Source organism: Clupea harengus, chromosome 2 (assembly GCF_900700415.2).
Source record: "Clupea harengus chromosome 2, Ch_v2.0.2, whole genome shotgun sequence".
Taxonomy (NCBI): Eukaryota; Metazoa; Chordata; class Actinopteri; order Clupeiformes; family Clupeidae; genus Clupea; species Clupea harengus.
The window spans coordinates 6,185,365-6,204,268 of NC_045153.1; the positions used below are offsets into that span (position 1 = coordinate 6,185,365).

General features: G+C 40.6%; 1 protein-coding gene across 1 annotated transcript; it reads right to left on the minus strand.

Moving 5' to 3' along the window:
- Nucleotides 1-866: 866 nt before the first annotated feature.
- Nucleotides 867-13,584, minus strand: LOC116218769 (fibronectin-like). The gene is made up of 9 exons (XM_031561519.2): nucleotides 11,178-13,584; nucleotides 4,271-4,539; nucleotides 3,939-4,028; nucleotides 3,734-3,823; nucleotides 2,885-3,182; nucleotides 2,736-2,775; nucleotides 2,209-2,472; nucleotides 1,743-1,997; nucleotides 867-1,147 (listed from the first exon to the last, which is right to left on the minus strand). The coding sequence occupies exons 2-9, from the start codon at nucleotides 4,510-4,512 to the stop codon at nucleotides 867-869; spliced, it is 1,560 nt and encodes a 519-aa protein (XP_031417379.1). The 5' UTR covers nucleotides 4,513-4,539; nucleotides 11,178-13,584.
- Between the last annotated feature and the right edge of the window lie 5,320 nt (nucleotides 13,585-18,904).

An 18,904-nucleotide genomic window follows, 5' to 3' on the forward strand; every position in this document is an offset into this window, starting at 1 on the left:
ACACCCGGGTGGAGGAATATCTAGACATAGAAAATTAAATATTTCAGTATTTAACTGAGGTATCTTTAGATTAAAACAATGTTCCAAAACAGCTGGAAGGTTATTAGTTCTTTGGAGTGTTAAATCACAATAACTTTAATCAGACACCGCTGGGTTTGCATCACATTCATTTAATTTCAAGAACTCCTTATCCTACTCAGACAGCTATCTCTATACAGTATCTACTGTATGAATAAAGTCCCAGAACCAAACCTGTGCAGACAGTTGCAGACACACATGAACTCTGTCTGTCATCATCACTGAGGGTGGCCACAGTAAACAGGTACTCCTCTCCTGGAGTGAGTCCCTGAACATGTAGTTTCAGGTCTTGCACTTGATGGTGCCCCGGGCTGCCTTCACCCGACCATGTGACCCTGAATCTGTGGGGTCCAGCCAGCCCCTCAGGAGGTCCCCAGCTCAGACACACGGAGTCTGGCTTCACTGAGGTGAACTCAATGCGTCCAGGAGGAGGAACAGCTGGGAATGAAGATCAGTGCAATGATCAGGAATGTTTTATAGGATTTCGACTCATGATGCTGATGTTGTTATTACCCTGTTTTACATGTTGAGCCACAGGACATCACAATACATGTAACACATAAACCATAATTGTCCTTGAATTAAATTAATTAAATTCAGTTAAATGACCAGCAACATTTTAAATTGCTGCAGCAATGCAATCATTTCAGTCCTTATTGATAATAAATTACAATATATGTGTAAAGTGTTCTTAGTAAATGCAAATGTGTGTACCTGTCTTACTTTACACCTCTGATTTATTCTTTTAGAGACGCTGAGTATAAGAATATCACATAGATCATTTAATCTCAATTCTCACCTGTTTTGATGAGGAGTGTAGCAGCCTGACTCCTTCCCCCATCTCTGAGCTCACAGCAGACAGTGACAGTATAATGAGTGTCTGGCGTCAGGCCTGTAAGAGTTGTGCTGCATGACTGTGTAGAGGTGGTCTGTAGTTCAGTCTCTTCACTGTGGTAGGAGATCAGGAAGCTGTGTGGAAACTGCTCCATCCCCTGATGAAGGATCCAGCTAAGATCAGCAGATGTTGGAGTCACGGAGCTCACAGTCAACTTCTCTGGGACTGGATAACCTGTGATGACAACAAAACATGCATTATTGATTAACACAATTTAATCTCAGAACACATTCTGTAATATGTCTCTGGTGTGATACTGAGCCACTGTATTCAGAAAAGATGACTCTTTACTTTGCACTTGGACCACTTTGTTGGGATCCGCAGTCAAAGTACACAGGCAGTCACTTGAATGTGGAGTGGGTCAATAAGTAGCTGCCCATGTCTTTGAGTGTGGACCTCCGTTTCCTCCTGATCCACTATTATATACCAGTCATGGAGGATAACGTGCTGTCTGCCTATCCTGTATGTTTCTGAGTGTGCCTGTGTGTGTGTACACGTGTGCTATGTGTGTGTGCCTGTGTGTGTGTACACATGTGCTGTGTGTGTGTATACGTGTGCATGCCTGTGTGTGTGTGTGTGTGTGTACACGTGTGTATGCATGCATATGCTTCTGGGGTGAAAAGCACAGGCTTGTTTGGATTCTATGGAGGTGCATAATATCTTGCTCTCATCTCTGACTATACTATTGATCATTGAAAATAAATAGGTATTTGAACTAAACAAATCAGATGTTCAGGAATGGAGAAACTCCAAGCCAAGAGTCCCATACTTGTTCTGATGGTTTTAGAGATGGGCTTGCTTTGGACTCCTTTTAGTACTGTGGAAACACTGATGGTGTATTCTGCCTCCATTTCCAACTCATAACGGTGTTGAAGAGATCTGGTGGAAATGGTGTTTAGACATTCTCCATCTCTGTGGAGGGTCAGTAGGTAGGAGGCCTGAACAACTCCCTCTGGTTTGCTCCACGTCACGGACACTGATGTGAGATCCACAGCCACATTAAGACACCCGGGTGGAGGAATATCTAGACATAGAAGAAAAAAAATCAGTATTTAACTGAGGTATGTTTAGATTAAAATGATGTTCCAAAACAGCTGGAAGGGTTATTAGTTCTTTGGAGTGTTAAATCACAATAACTTTAATCAGACATCGCTGGGTTTTGCATCACATATTATCGCTATCTTTATACAAATAGTAGCAGTATCTACTGTATGAATAAAGTCCCAGAACCAAACCTGTGCAGACAGTTGCAGACACACATGAACTCTGTCTGTCATCATCACTGAGGGTGGCCACAGTAAACAGGTACTCCTCTCCTGGAGTGAGTCCCTGAACATGTAGTTTCAGGTCTTGCACTTGGAGATGCTCCTTGCTGCCTTCACTCGACCATGTGACCCTGAATCTGTGGGGTCCAGCCAGCCCCTCAGGAGGTCCCCAGCTCAGACACACGGAGTCTGGCTTCACTGAGGTGAACTCAATGGGCCCAGGAGGAGGAACAGCTGGGAATGAAGATCAGTGCAATGATCAGGAATGTTTTATAGGATTTCGACTCATGATGCTGATGTTGTTATTACCCTGTTCTACATGTTGAGCCACAGGAAATCACAATACATGTAACACATAAACCATAATTCTCCTTTAATTAAATTAATTAAAATCAGTGTAATGACCAGCGACATTTTAAAGTGCTTTTTAATCATTTCAGTCATTCTTGATCATAAATTACAATAGATGTGTAAAGTGTAAATGCAACTTTGTTTACCCGTCTTATTTTCCATCATTGGTTTATTCTTTTGCAGACGCTGAGTATAAGAAAGAGCATAAGAATGTTACATTGAACATTTCCTTTCATTTAACATTTGTACTGATGTCATGCAGTGCTATCTATGTGTCTATGGCAGCAGTATTTACCTGATGTTCTGCCTGGGGTATTATGTCATGTCCAATGTGTTCGGTTATCAAGCATGATAAACATATTGAAATCTGGTCAGTCTTGCAATATATCTCCCGATCTCTGTTGTGTCGTAGGCACAGCCTCTGCTCCAGGTCTTCAGTGGCCTCCACCAGTGTGTGTCTCTGCAGTGCTGGAGCTGTGTAGTGCTGCTTCACGTGGACCTCACAGAAGGAGGCAGTGCAGGTCAAGCAGGACTTGAACGCCCCCTTTGAGCAAACAGCACAGAGAACACCCGTGGGTTCTGTTGTGTCTTGACTGTAAGAGATCAAATATATTAATGCATATATTTATCTAACCTCATGTAAGTACCAAAAATCACATACAAAAGCTTTTATCTGTTGTAATGTAATTTCCTGAGCCTAATTAAACGCATATTATACATTGACTTTGTAAAATTTCTGCAGCCCTGTGGTTAATAGGCTTCTCGGATGCGGTCTAGACATGGGTATGAAAAATAAATTCTCAAGAAGAAAAAAAAAGTACGATCAACTGTCACTGTCACACTGATGGGACATGGATATCGCCATGGGTTACCGATAAAATTACACTGATAACGGACAAAACATTTACAAGTTTTTTTTTGGGGGGGGGGGGGGCTTTTTTTTGCCTTTAATTGATAGTTCAGTGGGACAGGAAATAATAGGGAGAAGATGTGGACGGGAGAAATTACATCAGGCCGGATTTGAACCCGTGTCCTCCGTGGGCATTGAGCCCGAATGTGGCCTTTGTTTGGTACATTGTGGTTTAGATAGGAAAGGGGAACCATTCATTATTCACATTTAGATATTTCTCCACACATACTGTACCTAGAAGCCTCGTCAACAGGAGTGGAATCATCCGAGGGCTTACATGATGAAGACCTACTACTCAGAGAGTCTGTTCTGTCCAAATCAACCCTAGTGACAAGATGAAGATTACATTAATTAGAATGAATGGTATGTGATGAAGATTATAAAAGATCCATTTGTTAAATACTCAAGCAAGTTGTTATATGAGATGCAATATGAATACCTAGTGTGTTTACTTTCTCCTCCAAATTCAGGCGGATGATGCATTGACCGGTCACTCTTCATGGAACATACACTGGGTACTGGTGAAAGTCTGCCAATGTGAATGATGTTGTAAAAAAAGAATGAGGCTGTATCATTATACACATATCATTAGACTATGTTGATGTATATTCTGAGAATACTAAGTTACTATAGTGATATACATTATGAGAATGCTAGGTTACTATAGTGATGTACATTCTGAGAATGTTAGGTTACTATAGTGATGTACAAAGAAGACACTTTAGGAGTCCTTTGCATTTCTCTGGTGAACACGGTTTCTGTTACACTCACCTTCGAACACCAGGACCCACACCTTCACCTAGAGGATCGTCTGTAGAGGGGGCCTTCAGATCACTCTCTCCAGATTGGGTTTCCCCACTCTTAAAATCTCTCAGGGGTCTTATGTTGGGATCCTCTCCCTCCATCTCCCTTACGTTTCTCTCTTTGGCTGCAAAGAATGCATCTTGACCCTCAAAATGAAGAGGACTTTCTGCCATACTGTGACCAACGTCCGTCAGGTTAGGGTAACTCATGTTGGAGTCATGGCAAGACCAAGAGTTCTGCGGTGAAAAACAACTATGTAAACACACGTCACATAAAAGTCATTGCATTACGTCAGCCACTGTATGCTACAATCAAAAGGCATTTGGATTAAGTGATCAGCCAAAGAAAATAACAGCGTAGCAATGAAATACATTAGATAAGTTGCCTGCCTCAGAAACCCATAAACACATTATTACATTACATATAATAGTCAATAATTATTTAATTACATTTTAGTTACGTAAATAGCACTATTAAGAAGACATTATAGGTGTGTAGTTTTTAATGGCATCTATTAGTAGAAATGGAATATAATAATAATTATGTTTTCATTTGTGCATAACTACCTGCACTCTAAAAAGTAATTCAGGGGACCTGTTACCACCACTTAATTAAATGCATGGTTGCAAAATAAAAATTCTAATTTATTGATTTAGATAAACCTTTTAAGTTGCAAACATTATTTTAATGAGTTGTGCTGACATAATAATGTTGGTAATTACATCAACTTAATATTGTTTGTAATTTAAACTCAAATTTCTGCATTCATTGATTTAAAACCAAATTTAAGTTGTAGTAACTTAATGAAATTGGCTTGATAACTTAATTTTTCTCCACCTTGAGTTCAGGATTTCAAGTCTCCCCTACCCACTTAACATTCCTGGACAAATTCAGACAGTTAAGACTGTGTAAGAGGACCTGTAGGCTGAACAAATATGATACAAAGGACATTTTCAGGGTGAGTATCATTTCATTTACAAATACATTCTACTAAACTAAGCAATGAATTTGGGCATATGTGATATGACCAATAGTGGACTTGGAGGTTAGGCTACACTTGCTAATACAGTTGATGGAATATGTTGTACTAATACACGAAGCTAACGCTAGTGATATTTAGCAGTGTAATTTGGCCATCCTACCCTTTAGTTTAGCATAGCAGTGGATAAGAATGATAGTTTCATTTGATGCTCAGATAGAGAGGGCTTTTCATATGTGCCGTGGGGAGGAGAAGCATGATTACATTTGTGCTTATTCGTGTAACCGTCAATTACATTGTGTAATCTAACTCATTCACGGACACATAAAAAATCTTTTGAGTCATTCCATGTCAAGTGTGACAATGGCTCCCACTCGACCGTCTCAGATTTGGCTGAAAAAATTCAAGGTTGTGCATACACTTCTTAATAGGTATAGTCCCAAATATTAGCTCTCTACTCCCAATAGTTTTGTCACAAAAAGATGTTTTAGCAACTATGTCATGTGCATTTTCAGACGCTTTTTTAGCAGTGTTTTCTGAAGATCCATTTTCAAATTGCTATAACTAGAAAATTATTTAAGCCAGCTCCTTCAAACTTTCTAGGCTTAAAATCTGATACCATTACTTGAAGAATGTGGACTTCCAAGGGTGTGGCTTGGTATATCATAGTATTCGGGGTGCTTTAATTTGCTCGAAAATTTTACTCTACGCTCTGTTGCAGCATCTTTGAAGGCCTGTGGAAAGCTCAGTGTTAAAGCTAGAGACTTGATATTATACACGTTCTTATGTATGCTCTGTATATTGTATTAAAAAACTGTCCCTTTGTGATGAATGGTCTGGAAGATATTAAAGCTTGAAAATGGATGAAAACCCATTGTGTGCAATTTTTGGCAAGCTATAGCAAAAAAAATTACAGCATTTATCAACATGAAACTAATTGTTTGGTCAACATTATTAACACCTTGGTCGACATTTGAAAAAACATGAGACTTTCATCTGCAATTTCAGCACTAACATTTATGGAACATTTGCCTCCCACAGAAGCCGAATGCATACTCCTAACTCACTGCAAGACTTTAAAGAAGACCTGCTAAAGAGGTATGCAAGTTCTTCAAATACAGATGATTACAGTGATGTGGATATTCAGGATGGTGAACTGTCTATTACTGATGGTCGAGATGATGTGAGAGATCTACCAAACCTCATTGAAAAAAAATTGGCTTTGTTGTTTCTAAAACTTGCCTGGCACTGTGCGAAGCCTGTACAACTCTGGGGGAAACACTATATTGTATTTGTACTGACTAGTTATGGTACTTACTGAAACATTTCAAACATTTTGTGTATTACAGATTGATTAATGTCGCAACCAGCCCATCTCCGAGTGATACTTTCAGACCATGATGTCCAGAAACTGACATTACCATCTGGAATCCCTGGAACAGTTGCAGAACTTCATTCAGTTGTTCGAGATACATTTAGGATTTCTGGGGATTTCTGTTTGCAATATGGCCAATTTGTTTATTTATAATTTGTGGGGCAATTTAAATTTGTGTTGTTTTTTCCAGATTTAAATATTGAGTTCAAATACTCAGTGTGGTAAGGTCTGCTGAGTTCATCATCGGCAGGGAGCTCCCAGCCCTGCAGGACACCTACCACTCACGATGCCGCAGGAAAGCTGGCAGGATCCTAAAAGACTTCTACCATCCAGCCTTCAGACTTTTTACCCCGGTGCCTTCTGGCAGGCGGTACCGCAGCATCCGGTCTCGTACCCAGAGACTGGAGAACAGTTTCTTCCCAAGGGCCACCAGGCTGCTAAATGGACATTGATACTCTATCGCCACTTTCGCACTCTTCACTTTACATACACTGTCACTTTCAATTTACTGTTTGCACTACACTTACATACACTGTCACTTTCAACTTACTGTTTGCACTAGCACTAATATTGTATCAGAAATATTGCACTACCTGTAACTCCCACACTGGATTTGTCTGTAGGTTAGTATAGGTTTACTAGGTTAGCATAGATTATTATAGGTTAGCATAGATTATTATATGTGTATTATATGTTAGTATTATATGTATAGGTTATTATAGGTCTAGCATACTGTATTGTAAGGTTATTACATGTTATCATTATATGTAAAGGTTATTATATGTTTAACACGTGTAAATTATGTTCAGAGTACTTGTACTGTGTTATACTATGTTCTGTTATGTTATGTTATGGTAGGTTGTTGTGCGGTGCCTTGTCCTAAGAATTTCAGTGCCCAGTCTGACCCAGTCTCATTCTGTGCCTCTGGCAATACAAGACTTGTAACTTGTAACTTGTAAATACACACAACTGCAACTCAAAATAAAAAAAGTTAATTTCCTAACAATTTTGTTGTTGAATGAATTAATTTTGAGCAACTTAATTTTTTAAACGGTTGTCAACTTAAAAACTTGTGTTCATAATTATGGTAATTAAGTACATCAAACTTAAAAAATCATTTAAAATAATGTGGAAAAACTAGTTGGAACAACTTCATTTTTATGAGTAATCAACTTAAAAACTTTTGTTTATGCTACCCATTATTAAGTTAGTGGTAGTTAAAAATACTTTTGGTTGTAGAGGAAAAGCTAATTCCCCTAACTCAATTTAGTTCATTGGTTGAACATAATTTCACTAGAAGTTGTCATAACTCAAAAAAGATTGATGCAAACTGTTGCGTTAATTTTTTATGTTGAGCCAACGCATTTGTTTTTAGAGTGTGTAAATATAAATTGTGTTTTCATTAGTTTAGAACGAGCCCTTCGTATCTACATAGTGAGTGGGTGCTGTTCCACAAAGTCCATCATGTTGCACCAGCATGTTTATACAGTAGCCCAAAATGGACAAACCGAAACAACAGCTCAAGATATGGCATTTGATGGCCACCGTAGGTACTCGCACGCTTGTAAAGGGAAGTGTATTCAGCTGGTTGCAATTTAGAAACCTCACCACTAGATGCCACTCAAATCTACACACTGTGTCATTAAAAGACAGTTTACTGCAGTTTACATCATTTAGTTTTCTGTAGGTAGGCTGAATCCTCAATGTTTTATATCAGTCCCCATCAACCCAAACAGATTTGAGCTCTTAGGATAATGAAGGGATACCAGAGGGAACTGCTGTCAAAAAAAGATAATCTTGATTGAAAGATAACGTAATTTGATATGAAGTTTAAATGATTTAAACTTTTTCAGCTTAAAAAAAGTCTTCAATAAATTATAGAAAAACGTTAAAACTCAAGGACAGGCAATAATGGTGGTGCAGGTAAAGCGGTAGAGGTTAATGTTCGAGCATATCTGGAAATGTTATTTTTCTTCTTATTTGTATTTGTATTATGTAGATGTAGACTGTTACGTGGCATTCTCAAATTACGACTGTTTGGAATGGCTCTGTGGAAAGCTTAAATGCTAGTGTTGCTATATCAAGGTTACAAAGCCTAGATGACCTACATTAAACTTGGCATTAAAGATGCAGTCCTCGATGACAATGCAATACACCTTTCCTCTTTCCAATCCTGCTGCTGTCTTTTGTGTAGGCTATGTGCACTCACAAAACACCCTCCAGTGTTAGTCCTGGCTCTGTAAAGGGAAAACCAAAGGAAGTGGCCCGCACTGAGCAATGAACTACTAAATTAAATTATTAATATTATTAATATTAAATTAAATTATACTCCAGCCATCAACATGTTGTTTCAGGAGAACGGGGTGTCATTGATTAGCTGTTGAGCTGAAATGTGTCTGTAAAAGACTGGATACTTGGCCTAATAAAATTATATCGATATGATCAGGCCTAATCTATATATTGTGCGTTCCGATGCACTTATCCGAGTTGGAACTACGAAAAAACTTGTTCCTAGTTCAGAACACACAAACAACACCGATGCTTCATGAACCACCTCCATTGCTGGACGGGAAGCCAGCAATAAACATCAGATCTACACATCCAGCCTCCTGACTCTTGTTCATAAGTTTAAGATTTAAAGCGTTTTTTCGGGCACAACAAAACTACTATCGATGTCACTAGACCTAACCAAGCTGGCAAGAACACTGTGGCCGAGTCCTAGAACTGTGCGGCGCCTAGGATAAGATTCTGCATCCTTAAACTGTTACTCGGTCAACTAGGCTACTCTGGCCGAGTGCGGCTTGCAACTTGTCAGACCAGGGCGTCGGCAAAATGCAGCACTGATGCTGTGCGTGTTTACTCGCCCCAGATTGACATTAACCCAACCGATCGCCACAGCACATAACCTGAATTACCTTCACTAAAAAAATAGGCGTAGCCTAACAGTGTTGCATTTTTTAGTTATATTTACCTCACATTGGAATAAAGAATAGCCTAATTATAAATATAGAAATGATTTTCCAAAATATTGTATTATTTAGCCTGGACCTACATTCAACACCATTGACCGTACCTGCTCTCTCTCTCACCGCCAATATGGTCGCCATAACGGCCAAGTAAAAACAGACCAGTCTAACGTCAAGTGTCCAGTGTCTATAATGAGAGATTGTTTTGTACTCAATATAATATTCATTTAATCCACATTCGATTACCCGACACGACTGCAATGGTAAATGCGTGTTCGTTGAGGCCCAGGTAAAGCTTGCGAGGAGGCCTGGCGTTCGCTGGAAAAAAGGTTATTCCTGCATATTTGAAAGCATATTGCGGTAGGTGAATTACCCTATAGGCTATCTGGGGTAGTTTCCATCCTACTGTGACAGTAAGATTTAATTTAACCAACCTAATGTAAAACACACCGCAAAACTCCTACTTCTCTCTCATTTTATTTTCTTTTTTCACACCAATTGTAGCCTACTCTTACCTTATCTTGTACACGGGATCAAAGTCCTATCAGTTATCAGAATAGCACAGCAATAAACAATCAGACACATCCAGGCTCCTGACTGTTGTTCATAAGTTTAAGATTTAAAGTGTTATTTCGGGCACAACAAAAATTCTAACGATGTTACTAGACCTAACCCAGCTGGCAAGAACACTGTGGCCGAGTCCTAGAACTGTGCAGCGCCTAAGGATAAGACTCTGCATCGGTCAACTGTAACTTGGTCAACTACTCTGAAAAATATATAACATACATGACAAATGTGTCTTGGTTGTGTCTAATCATTAGGAGGCACTGTTATTTGCAGTTTTACATTACAATTAATCATTTTTCAAAAGCACAGTAGCCTATTGTCTAAAGTAGCAACTCAATCGTCAAAGACTTTGTTTGAAGTCAGAAATGGCAGTAAACCTACAGTAGCTATATAGCTAGTTAAACAGTTTTCAGACCAGACCAAACCAAAGGTAAGCAGCACCTGCTCACTCGGGTTTGTGGTTCCGGGCTGAATGCGGGCCAAAGAGTGTTCTATTGTTTGCGACGGAAGCGGTCCGATTCATAAACAAGGAGAACACCAAACTCGGGACGGGCCTGGACCTAGATTCAACACCATTTACAGTAGCTGCTCTCTCTCTCACCGCCAATATGGTCGCCATAACGGGCAAATTAAAACAGACCAGTCTAACGTCAAGTGTCTAGTGTCTATAATAAGAGAGATTTTTGTTCTCAATATAATATTAATTTAGTCCACATTCGATTACCCGACACGACTGCAATGGTAAATGCGTGTTCGTTGAGGCCCAGGTAAAGCTTGCGGGGAGGCCTGGCGTTCGCTGAAAAAAAGGTTAATCCTGCATATTTGAAAGCATATCGCGGTAGGTCCATTACCCTATAGGCTATTTGGGGTCGTTTCCATCCTGCTGTGAAACAGTAAGATTTTATTTAAACAACTTAATGTAAAACACACCGCAAAACTCTTACTTCTCTCTTATTTTCTTTCCTTTTTTCACACCAATACTCTTACCTCTCAACCAGGTCTTGCGATTTCATGTGACGAACTTAGATTTCCGGATTCCGTTATCTTGTACGCAGGAACAAAGTCCTATCAGTTATCAGAATAGCACAGCATTAATCAATCAGACACATCCAGGCTCCTGACTCTTGTTCACAAGTTTAAGATTTAAAGTGTTATTTCGGGCACAACAAAAATACTAACAATATTACTAGGCCTAACCCAGCTGGCAAGAACACTGTGGCCGAGTCCTAGAACTGTGCGGCGCTTATAGGATAAGACTCTGCATCGGTCAACTGTTACTCGGTCAACTACTCTGGCCGAGTGCGGCTTGCAAAATGCAGCACTGATGCTGTGCGTGTTTACTCGCCCCAGATTGACATTAACCCAAACGATCACCACAGCACATAAACTAAATTACCTTCAGTAAAAAATTAGGCTTAGCCTAACAGTGTTGAATTTTGTAGTTCTATTTAACTCACACTGGAATAAAGAATAGCAAAATTATTAATATAGAAATGATTTTCCAAAATATTTGATCACGTAAATATGTATATTTACATATCTAGCCTAGTGACTGTTGAACTATTGTTTTAGAATAATTAAACCAGTTAACTAGTTTTTTTTTTTTAATTATATATGAAATATACATGACAAATGTGTCTTGGTTGTAACTAATCATTAAGAGGCACTGTTATTTGCAGTTTTACATTACAAATAATCATTTTTCAAAAGCACAGTAATGCCTGAAGTAGCAACTTAATCGTCAAGGACTTTGTTTGAAGTCAGAAATGGCAGTAAACCTATATAGTTAAACAGTTTTCAGACCAAACCAAAGGTAAGCAGCGCCTGCTCACTCGGGTTTGTGGTATCGGGCTGAATGCGGGCCAAAGAGTGTTCTATTGTCTGCGACGGAAGCGGTCCGATTCATAAACAAGCAGTAGGCTACACCAAACTCGGGCCGGGCCTGGACCTACATTCAACACCATTTACCGTAGCTGCTCTCTCTCTCACTGCCAATATGGTCGCCATAACAGCCAAGTAAAAACAGACAGTTTTACACGTGTCCAGTGTCTATAATGAGAGAGATTTTTTTGTACTCAATATAATATTAATTTAGTCCACATTTGATTACCCGACACGACTGCAATGGTAAATGCGTGTTCGTTGAGGACCAGGTAAAGCTTGCGAGGAGGCCTGTCGTTCGCTGAAAAAAAGGTTAATCCTACCTGTAGATTTGAAAAGCATATCGCGGTAGGTGAATTATCCTATAGGCTTTTTGGGGTCGTTTCCATCCTGCTCTGACACAGTCAGATTTAATTTAACCAACCTAATGTAAAACACACCGCAAAAACTCTTACTTCTCTGTTGTTTTCTTTCCTTTCTTTCACACCAATTGTACTCTTACCTCTCAACCATGTCTTGCGATTTCATGTGACGAACTTCTTAGATTTCCGGATTCCGTTATCTTGTACGCGGGGTCAAAGTCCTATCAGTTATCAGAATAGCACAGCAATAAACAGTCAGACACATCCAGGCTCCTGACTGTTGTTCATAAGTTTAAGATTTAAAGTGTTATTTCGGGCAAAACAAAAATACTATCGATGTTACTAGACCTAACCCAGCTGGCAAGAACACTGTGGCCGAGTCCTAGAACTGTGCAGCGCCTTAGGATAAGACTATGCATCCTTCAACTGTTACTCGGTCAACTACTCTGAAAAATATATAACATATATGACAAATGTGTCTTGGTTGTGTAATCATTAGGAGGCACTGTTATTTGCAGTTTTACATTACAAATAATCATTTTTCAAAAGCACAGTAATGCCTTAAGTAGCAACTCAATCGTCAAGGACTTTGTTTGAAGTCAGAAATGGCAGTAAACTTATATAAAACAGTTTTCAGACCAAACCAAAGGTAAGCAGCACCTGCTCACTCGGGTTTGTGGTATCGTGCTGAATGCGGGCCAAAGAGTGTTCTATTGTTTGCGACGGAAGCGGTCCGATTCATACACAAGGAGAACACCAAACTCGGGACGGGCCTGGACCTAGATTCAACACCATTTACCATAGCTGCTCTCTCTCTCACCGCCAATATGGTCGCCATAACGGCCAAATTAAAACAGACCAGTCTAACGTCAAGTGTCCAGTGTCTATAATGAGAGAGATGTTTTTGTAGGCTACTCAATATAATATTAATTTAGTCCACATCTGATTACCCGACACGACTGCAATGGTAAATGCGTGTTCGTTGAGGCCCAGGTAAAGCTTGCGGGGAGGCCTGGCGTTCGCTGAAAAAAAGGTTAATCCTGCATATTTGAAAGCATATCGCGGTAGGTCCATTACCCTATAGGCTATTTGGGGTCGTTTCCATCCTGCTGTGAAACAGTAAGATTTTATTTAACCAACTTAATGTAAAACACACCGCAAAACTCTTACTTCTCTCTTATTTTCTTTCCTTTTTTCACACCAATAGCCTACTCGTACCTCTCAACCAGGTCTTGCGATTTCATGTGACGAACTTAGATTTCCGGATTCCGTTATCTTGTACGCAGGATCAAAGTCCTATCAGTTATCAGAATAGCACAGCATTAATCAATCAGACACATCCAGGCTCCTGACTCTTGTTCACAAGTTTAAGATTTAAAGTGTTATTTCGGGCACAACAAAAATACTAACGATATTACTAGACTTAACCTAGCTGGCAAGAACACTGTGGCCGAGTCCTAGAACTGTGCGGCGCTTAGGATAAGACTGCATCGGTCAACTGTTACTCGGTCAACTACTCTGGCCGAGTGCGGCTTGCAAAATGCAGTGGCACTGATGCTGTGCGTGTTTACTCGCCCCAGATTGACATTAACCCAAACGATCACCACAGCACATAAACTAAATTACCTTCAGTAAAAAAATTGGCTTAGTCTAACAGTGTTGAATTTTGTAGTTCAATTTAACTCACACTGGAATAAAGAATAGCAAAATTATGAATATAGAAATGATTTTCCAAAATATTTTATCACGTAAATATGTATATTTACATATCTAGCCTAGTGACTGTTGAACTACTGTTTTATTACATAGAATAATTAAACCAGTTAACTAGTTTTTTTTTAAATTATATATGAAATATACATGACAAATGTGTCTTGGTTGTAACTAATCATTAGGAGGCACTGTTATTTGCAGTTTTACATTACAAATAATCATTTTTCAAAAGCACAGTAATGCCTGAAGTAGCAACTTAATCGTCAAGGACTTTGTTTGAAGTCAGAAATGGCAGTACACTTATATAAAACAGTTTTCAGACCAAACCAAAGGTAAGCAGCACCTGCTCACTCGGGTTTGTGGTATCGGGCTGAATGCGGGCCAAAGAGTGTTCTATTGTCTGCGACGGAAGCGGTCCGATTCATAAACAAGCAGTAGGCTACACCAAACTCGGGCCGGGCCTGGACATTCAACACCATTTACCGTAGCTGCTCTCTCTCTCACTGCCAATATGGTCGCCATAACGGCCAAGTAAAAACAGACAGTTTTACACGTGTCCAGTGTCTATAATGAGAGAGATTTTTTTGTACTCAATATAATATTCATTTAGTCCACATTTGATTACCCGACACGACTGCAATGGTAAATGCGTGTTCGTTGAGGACCAGGTAAAGCTTGCGAGGAGGCCTGTCGTTCGCTGAAAAAAAGGTTAATCCTACCTGTAGATTTGAAAAGCATATCGCGGTAGGTGAATTATCCTATAGGCTTTTTGGGGTCGTTTCCATCCTGCTCTGACACAGTCAGATTTAATTAACCAACCTAATGTAAAACACACCGCAAAAACTCTTACTTCTCTGTTGTTTTCTTTCCTTTTTTCACACCAATTGTACTCTTACCTCTCAACCATGTCTTGCGATTTCATGTGACGAACTTCTTAGATTTCCGGATTCCGTTATCTTGTACGCGGGATCAAAGTCCTATCAGTTATCAGAATAGCACAGCAATAAACAGTCTTAGGAAAAGACTCTGCATCTGTCAACTATTACTCGGTCAACTACTCTGGCCGAGTGCGGCTTGCAACTTGACAGACCAACCGATCACCAGAGCACATAACCTGAATTAACTTCAGTAAAAAAAAGGCTTAGTTTAACTGTGTTGAATCTTGTAGTTCTATTTAACTGACACTGGAATAAAGAATAGCAAAATTATAATTATAATTATAGAAATGATTTTCCAAAATATTTTATCGTAAATATGTACAGTATATTTATATATCTACTAGTGACTGTTGAACAATTTTTTTATTACATACATAATTAAACCAGTGAACTTGTTTTTTGTATTATATTTGAAAAATATATAACATATATGACAAATGTGTCTTGGTTGTGTCTAATCATTAGGAGGCACTGTTATATGCAGTTTTACATTACAATTAATCATTTTTCAAAAGCACAGTAATGCCTGAAGTAGCAACTCGATCATCAAGGACTTTGTTTGAAGTCGGAAATAGCAGTAAACCTATATAGTTAACTTGTAGGGAGCAGGTTTTCACACCGAACCGAAGGTAAGCAGCACCTGCTCACTCGGGTTTGTGGTATCGGGCAGAGTGGGTGCCAAAGAGTGTTCTATTGTCTGCGACGGAAGCGTATAGGTGTCCAGAGTTCTCACTAAGTCTCTAATGTATATGTGTCCAGAGTTCTCACTAAGTCTGGAATGTATATGTGTCCAGAGTTCTCACTAAGTCTCTAATGTATATGTCCCTAATGTATATGTGTCCAGATTTTCCACTAGGTTCCTAATGTATAGTGTCCAGAGTTTTCACTAAAGTTTAGTGGCCAAGAAGCCTCTCATAAGAAGCTTATAAATGGACGTGAAAAGTACTGCTGTAGTCTACTTGATACGCAGGTATATGCTGTAGTGTTTACCCACTAAGGGCAATGTTATACTTTGCGCATCCATGAGTACGTGAGGGTGTGTTGTGTTTGTGTACAAGATCCCAGCCATCCTGCCCATTCGTCAGCAGTTCCTGGATATACATTTGCTGCGTGTCTTCAATAAACGGGAAAAATGCCAAAGAAAAGCCTGCCTTATCTTTACAACACTAAAATACCACTCTATGTAGGCTGTCTGACGTATTCACTCAGAATGGTCTATGCCAGTTCTACATGTATGACAGGTACTGAAATGCTTACATGCAAGGCACAGGACTGGCTGAGAGCACAGTGTAATTGATTGAGGTGCCAGTTCTACGCTTGTAGTGTAAAACACGGCTCCATACTGCATAGGTGTAGACCTCTTCTCATGGTTTACTTGTTCAGGAAGTCTATCTGAGAAGTCAGGGAGAACTTATCAGTCAGTATAGTCTCAATTTCAAGGCCTGCACATTGGGCTGTCTGAGGTCAAAGGTGAGGTGTATGACTAAGGCCTGCACATTGGGCTGTCTGAGGTCAACGGTGAGGTGTATGACTAAGGCCTGACTCTTCACCATCTCTGATCTCTGCCAGTTTCCGTCCCGCTCCTTTCTTCATGCTGGACGAGGTGGACACCGCTCCAACATCGGCAAGGCAAGGCCCGGCCCATTCATCCATCCATCTATTCATTCATTCATTCATTCATTCATTCATTCATTCATTCATTAGTTGGTATTTTTCATTCATTCACACTTGAGTCCATAGTCAGGAGTTGATGCTGTGGACTACAAGTGTACTTGGAGAATCAATCTAATAAGGCCATGTCTGTATGTCTGTGGGCTTTCCCTCCCAAGACCCACCTCTTCTCCGTTCCCAAAGATCTTCACTATCCCTTCTAGAGGCTTTTGGGGGGGTTCAGGCACTGGGCTCCGTGAAGCGCCCTGGGACAATTTGATCGTTTTGGCGCTATATAATACAGTTTTATTTTAATTGAAAGTTTAGAGATTTTAGATGCCATTCATGTTCCAATCAACATGTTGCCATCAGCAGTTAGTTCATATTTATCCCTGACCTCTAAGGTTGACTCCAGATAAATATTTTAACATTCTGAGTCTGCCGACTTGAAACCGTGTCCATGTTATGTTGTAGTCACTCCAAATCACATCTAGTATAAATTTCACCGTGGTTGTCCATGTAAGAGAGTGGGATATGACTGTCTGAACTGTGTTGCACTGTACGTCAGGCTATGTGAGACAGCAAGAAACCTCGGGGTCATTATTGATGACCAACTGACCTTCACGGCCCACATCGCCTCTGTCTCCAGGTCGTGCCGCTTTGCGCTATACAACATCCGCAAAATCAGGCCGTACCTAACCCAGTATGCCACCCAGCTGCTGGTGCAAACCTTGGTGAGCTCCCGCCTTGACTACTGCAACGCCCTCCTAACGGGCCTGCCGGCTTGCGTGGTGAAACTACTACAGATGATCCAGAACGCGGCGGCGCGTCTGGTGTTCAACCAACCGAAAAGGGCACACGTCACCCCGCTCCTCATCGAGCTCCACTGGCTGCCAGTAGCTGCTCGCATTAAGTTCAAGTCACTTATGCTTGCCTACAGAGTGCTTACTGGTTCTGCTCCCACCTACCTAAATGCTCTTGTAAGGGCAAATGTTACACCCAGGACGCTGCGCTCGTCTAGTGAGCGTCGTTTGGCACTGCCGTCCGTGCAAGCACGGCAATCCAGACTATTTTCATTTGTAGTTCCACGTTGGTGGAACGAACTGCCTAGTACTACCAGAGCAGGGGCGTCCCTCTCTACCTTCAAGAAGCTTTTGAAGACCCAACTCTTCAGAGAGCACCTCCCCTCCTAACTGGCACCTGACTAGCACTTAACTTGCACTTCAGCAGTTACATTCCTGCACTTCTTTTTCCTCTTTTCTAGGTTGTTGTTTTTCTAATTCTCATGTAAAGTAGTATTTATTGTTACACCATGCTTTTTTATTGCTCTTAGCTTGACTGTTCTCTCCCTTGTACGTCGCTTTGGACAAAAGCGTCTGCTAAATGACTAAATGTAAATGTAAATATTAAGTGTGTTGACTGTGTTGCATCGCCCCCTGGTGGTGTGTAGGTGACAGGGTTCATAAGGGAGCAGTGCAGGGAGAACTTCCAGGTGATCGTCATCTCGCTCAAGGAGGAGTTCTACTCCAGAGCAGACGTACTGCTGGGTGTGTACTCTGAGGTAAGACACACACACACACCCACACACACACACACACACACACACACACAAGGACATACATGCAGACACTCAGAAATATACACTCATTGCAATACACATACTGTACATATGCTCATGAGACAAACTCATAGACGGCTACTGTACCCACACGCAAACACCCTTGACGTTTGTTCTTCCTCTGCCACCCAAGTCTGGGGACACCATCTCCAGTCGTGTGCTCTCCATAGACCTCACCCCATACCCCATGACTGAGGACACCCTCTCACAGAGAGACAAGGAGATGTAGACATGCAGAGTTTTACACAGAGACACAAGGAGATGAAGACATGCAGACACACAAGGAGATGGGAGGAGATGAGGAGGAGATGAGGAGGAGATGGGGAGGAGTTGGGGAGGAGTTGTAGACATGCAGAGACAAGGAGATGAGGAGGAGATGAAGAGGAGATGGGGAGGAGTTGGGGAGGAGTTGTAGACATGCAGAGACAAGGAGATGAGGAGGAGATGAAGAGGAGATGGGGAGGAGTTGGGGAAGAGATGTAGACATGCAGAGACACAAGGAGATCTTCAAGTTGCTTTTAAACTCCCCACAATCTGGACTTTGTCATGTTT

What these genes read in the sequence shown, in the direction of transcription:
- LOC116218769 (XM_031561519.2), bottom strand. Translation starts at nt 4,512, where the DNA reads ATGAGTTACCCTAACCTGACGGACGTTGGTCACAGTATGGCAGAAAGT. An exon ending in GTGGGTCCTGGTGTTCGAAG is followed by an intron (nt 4,029 to 4,270) that starts GTGAGTGTAACA and finishes TCACATTGGCAG; the next exon opens with ACTTTCACCAGTACCCAGTG. An exon ending in GTCTGCAACTGTCTGCACAG is followed by an intron (nt 1,998 to 2,208) that starts GTTTGGTTCTGG and finishes TTCTATGTCTAG; the next exon opens with ATATTCCTCCACCCGGGTGT.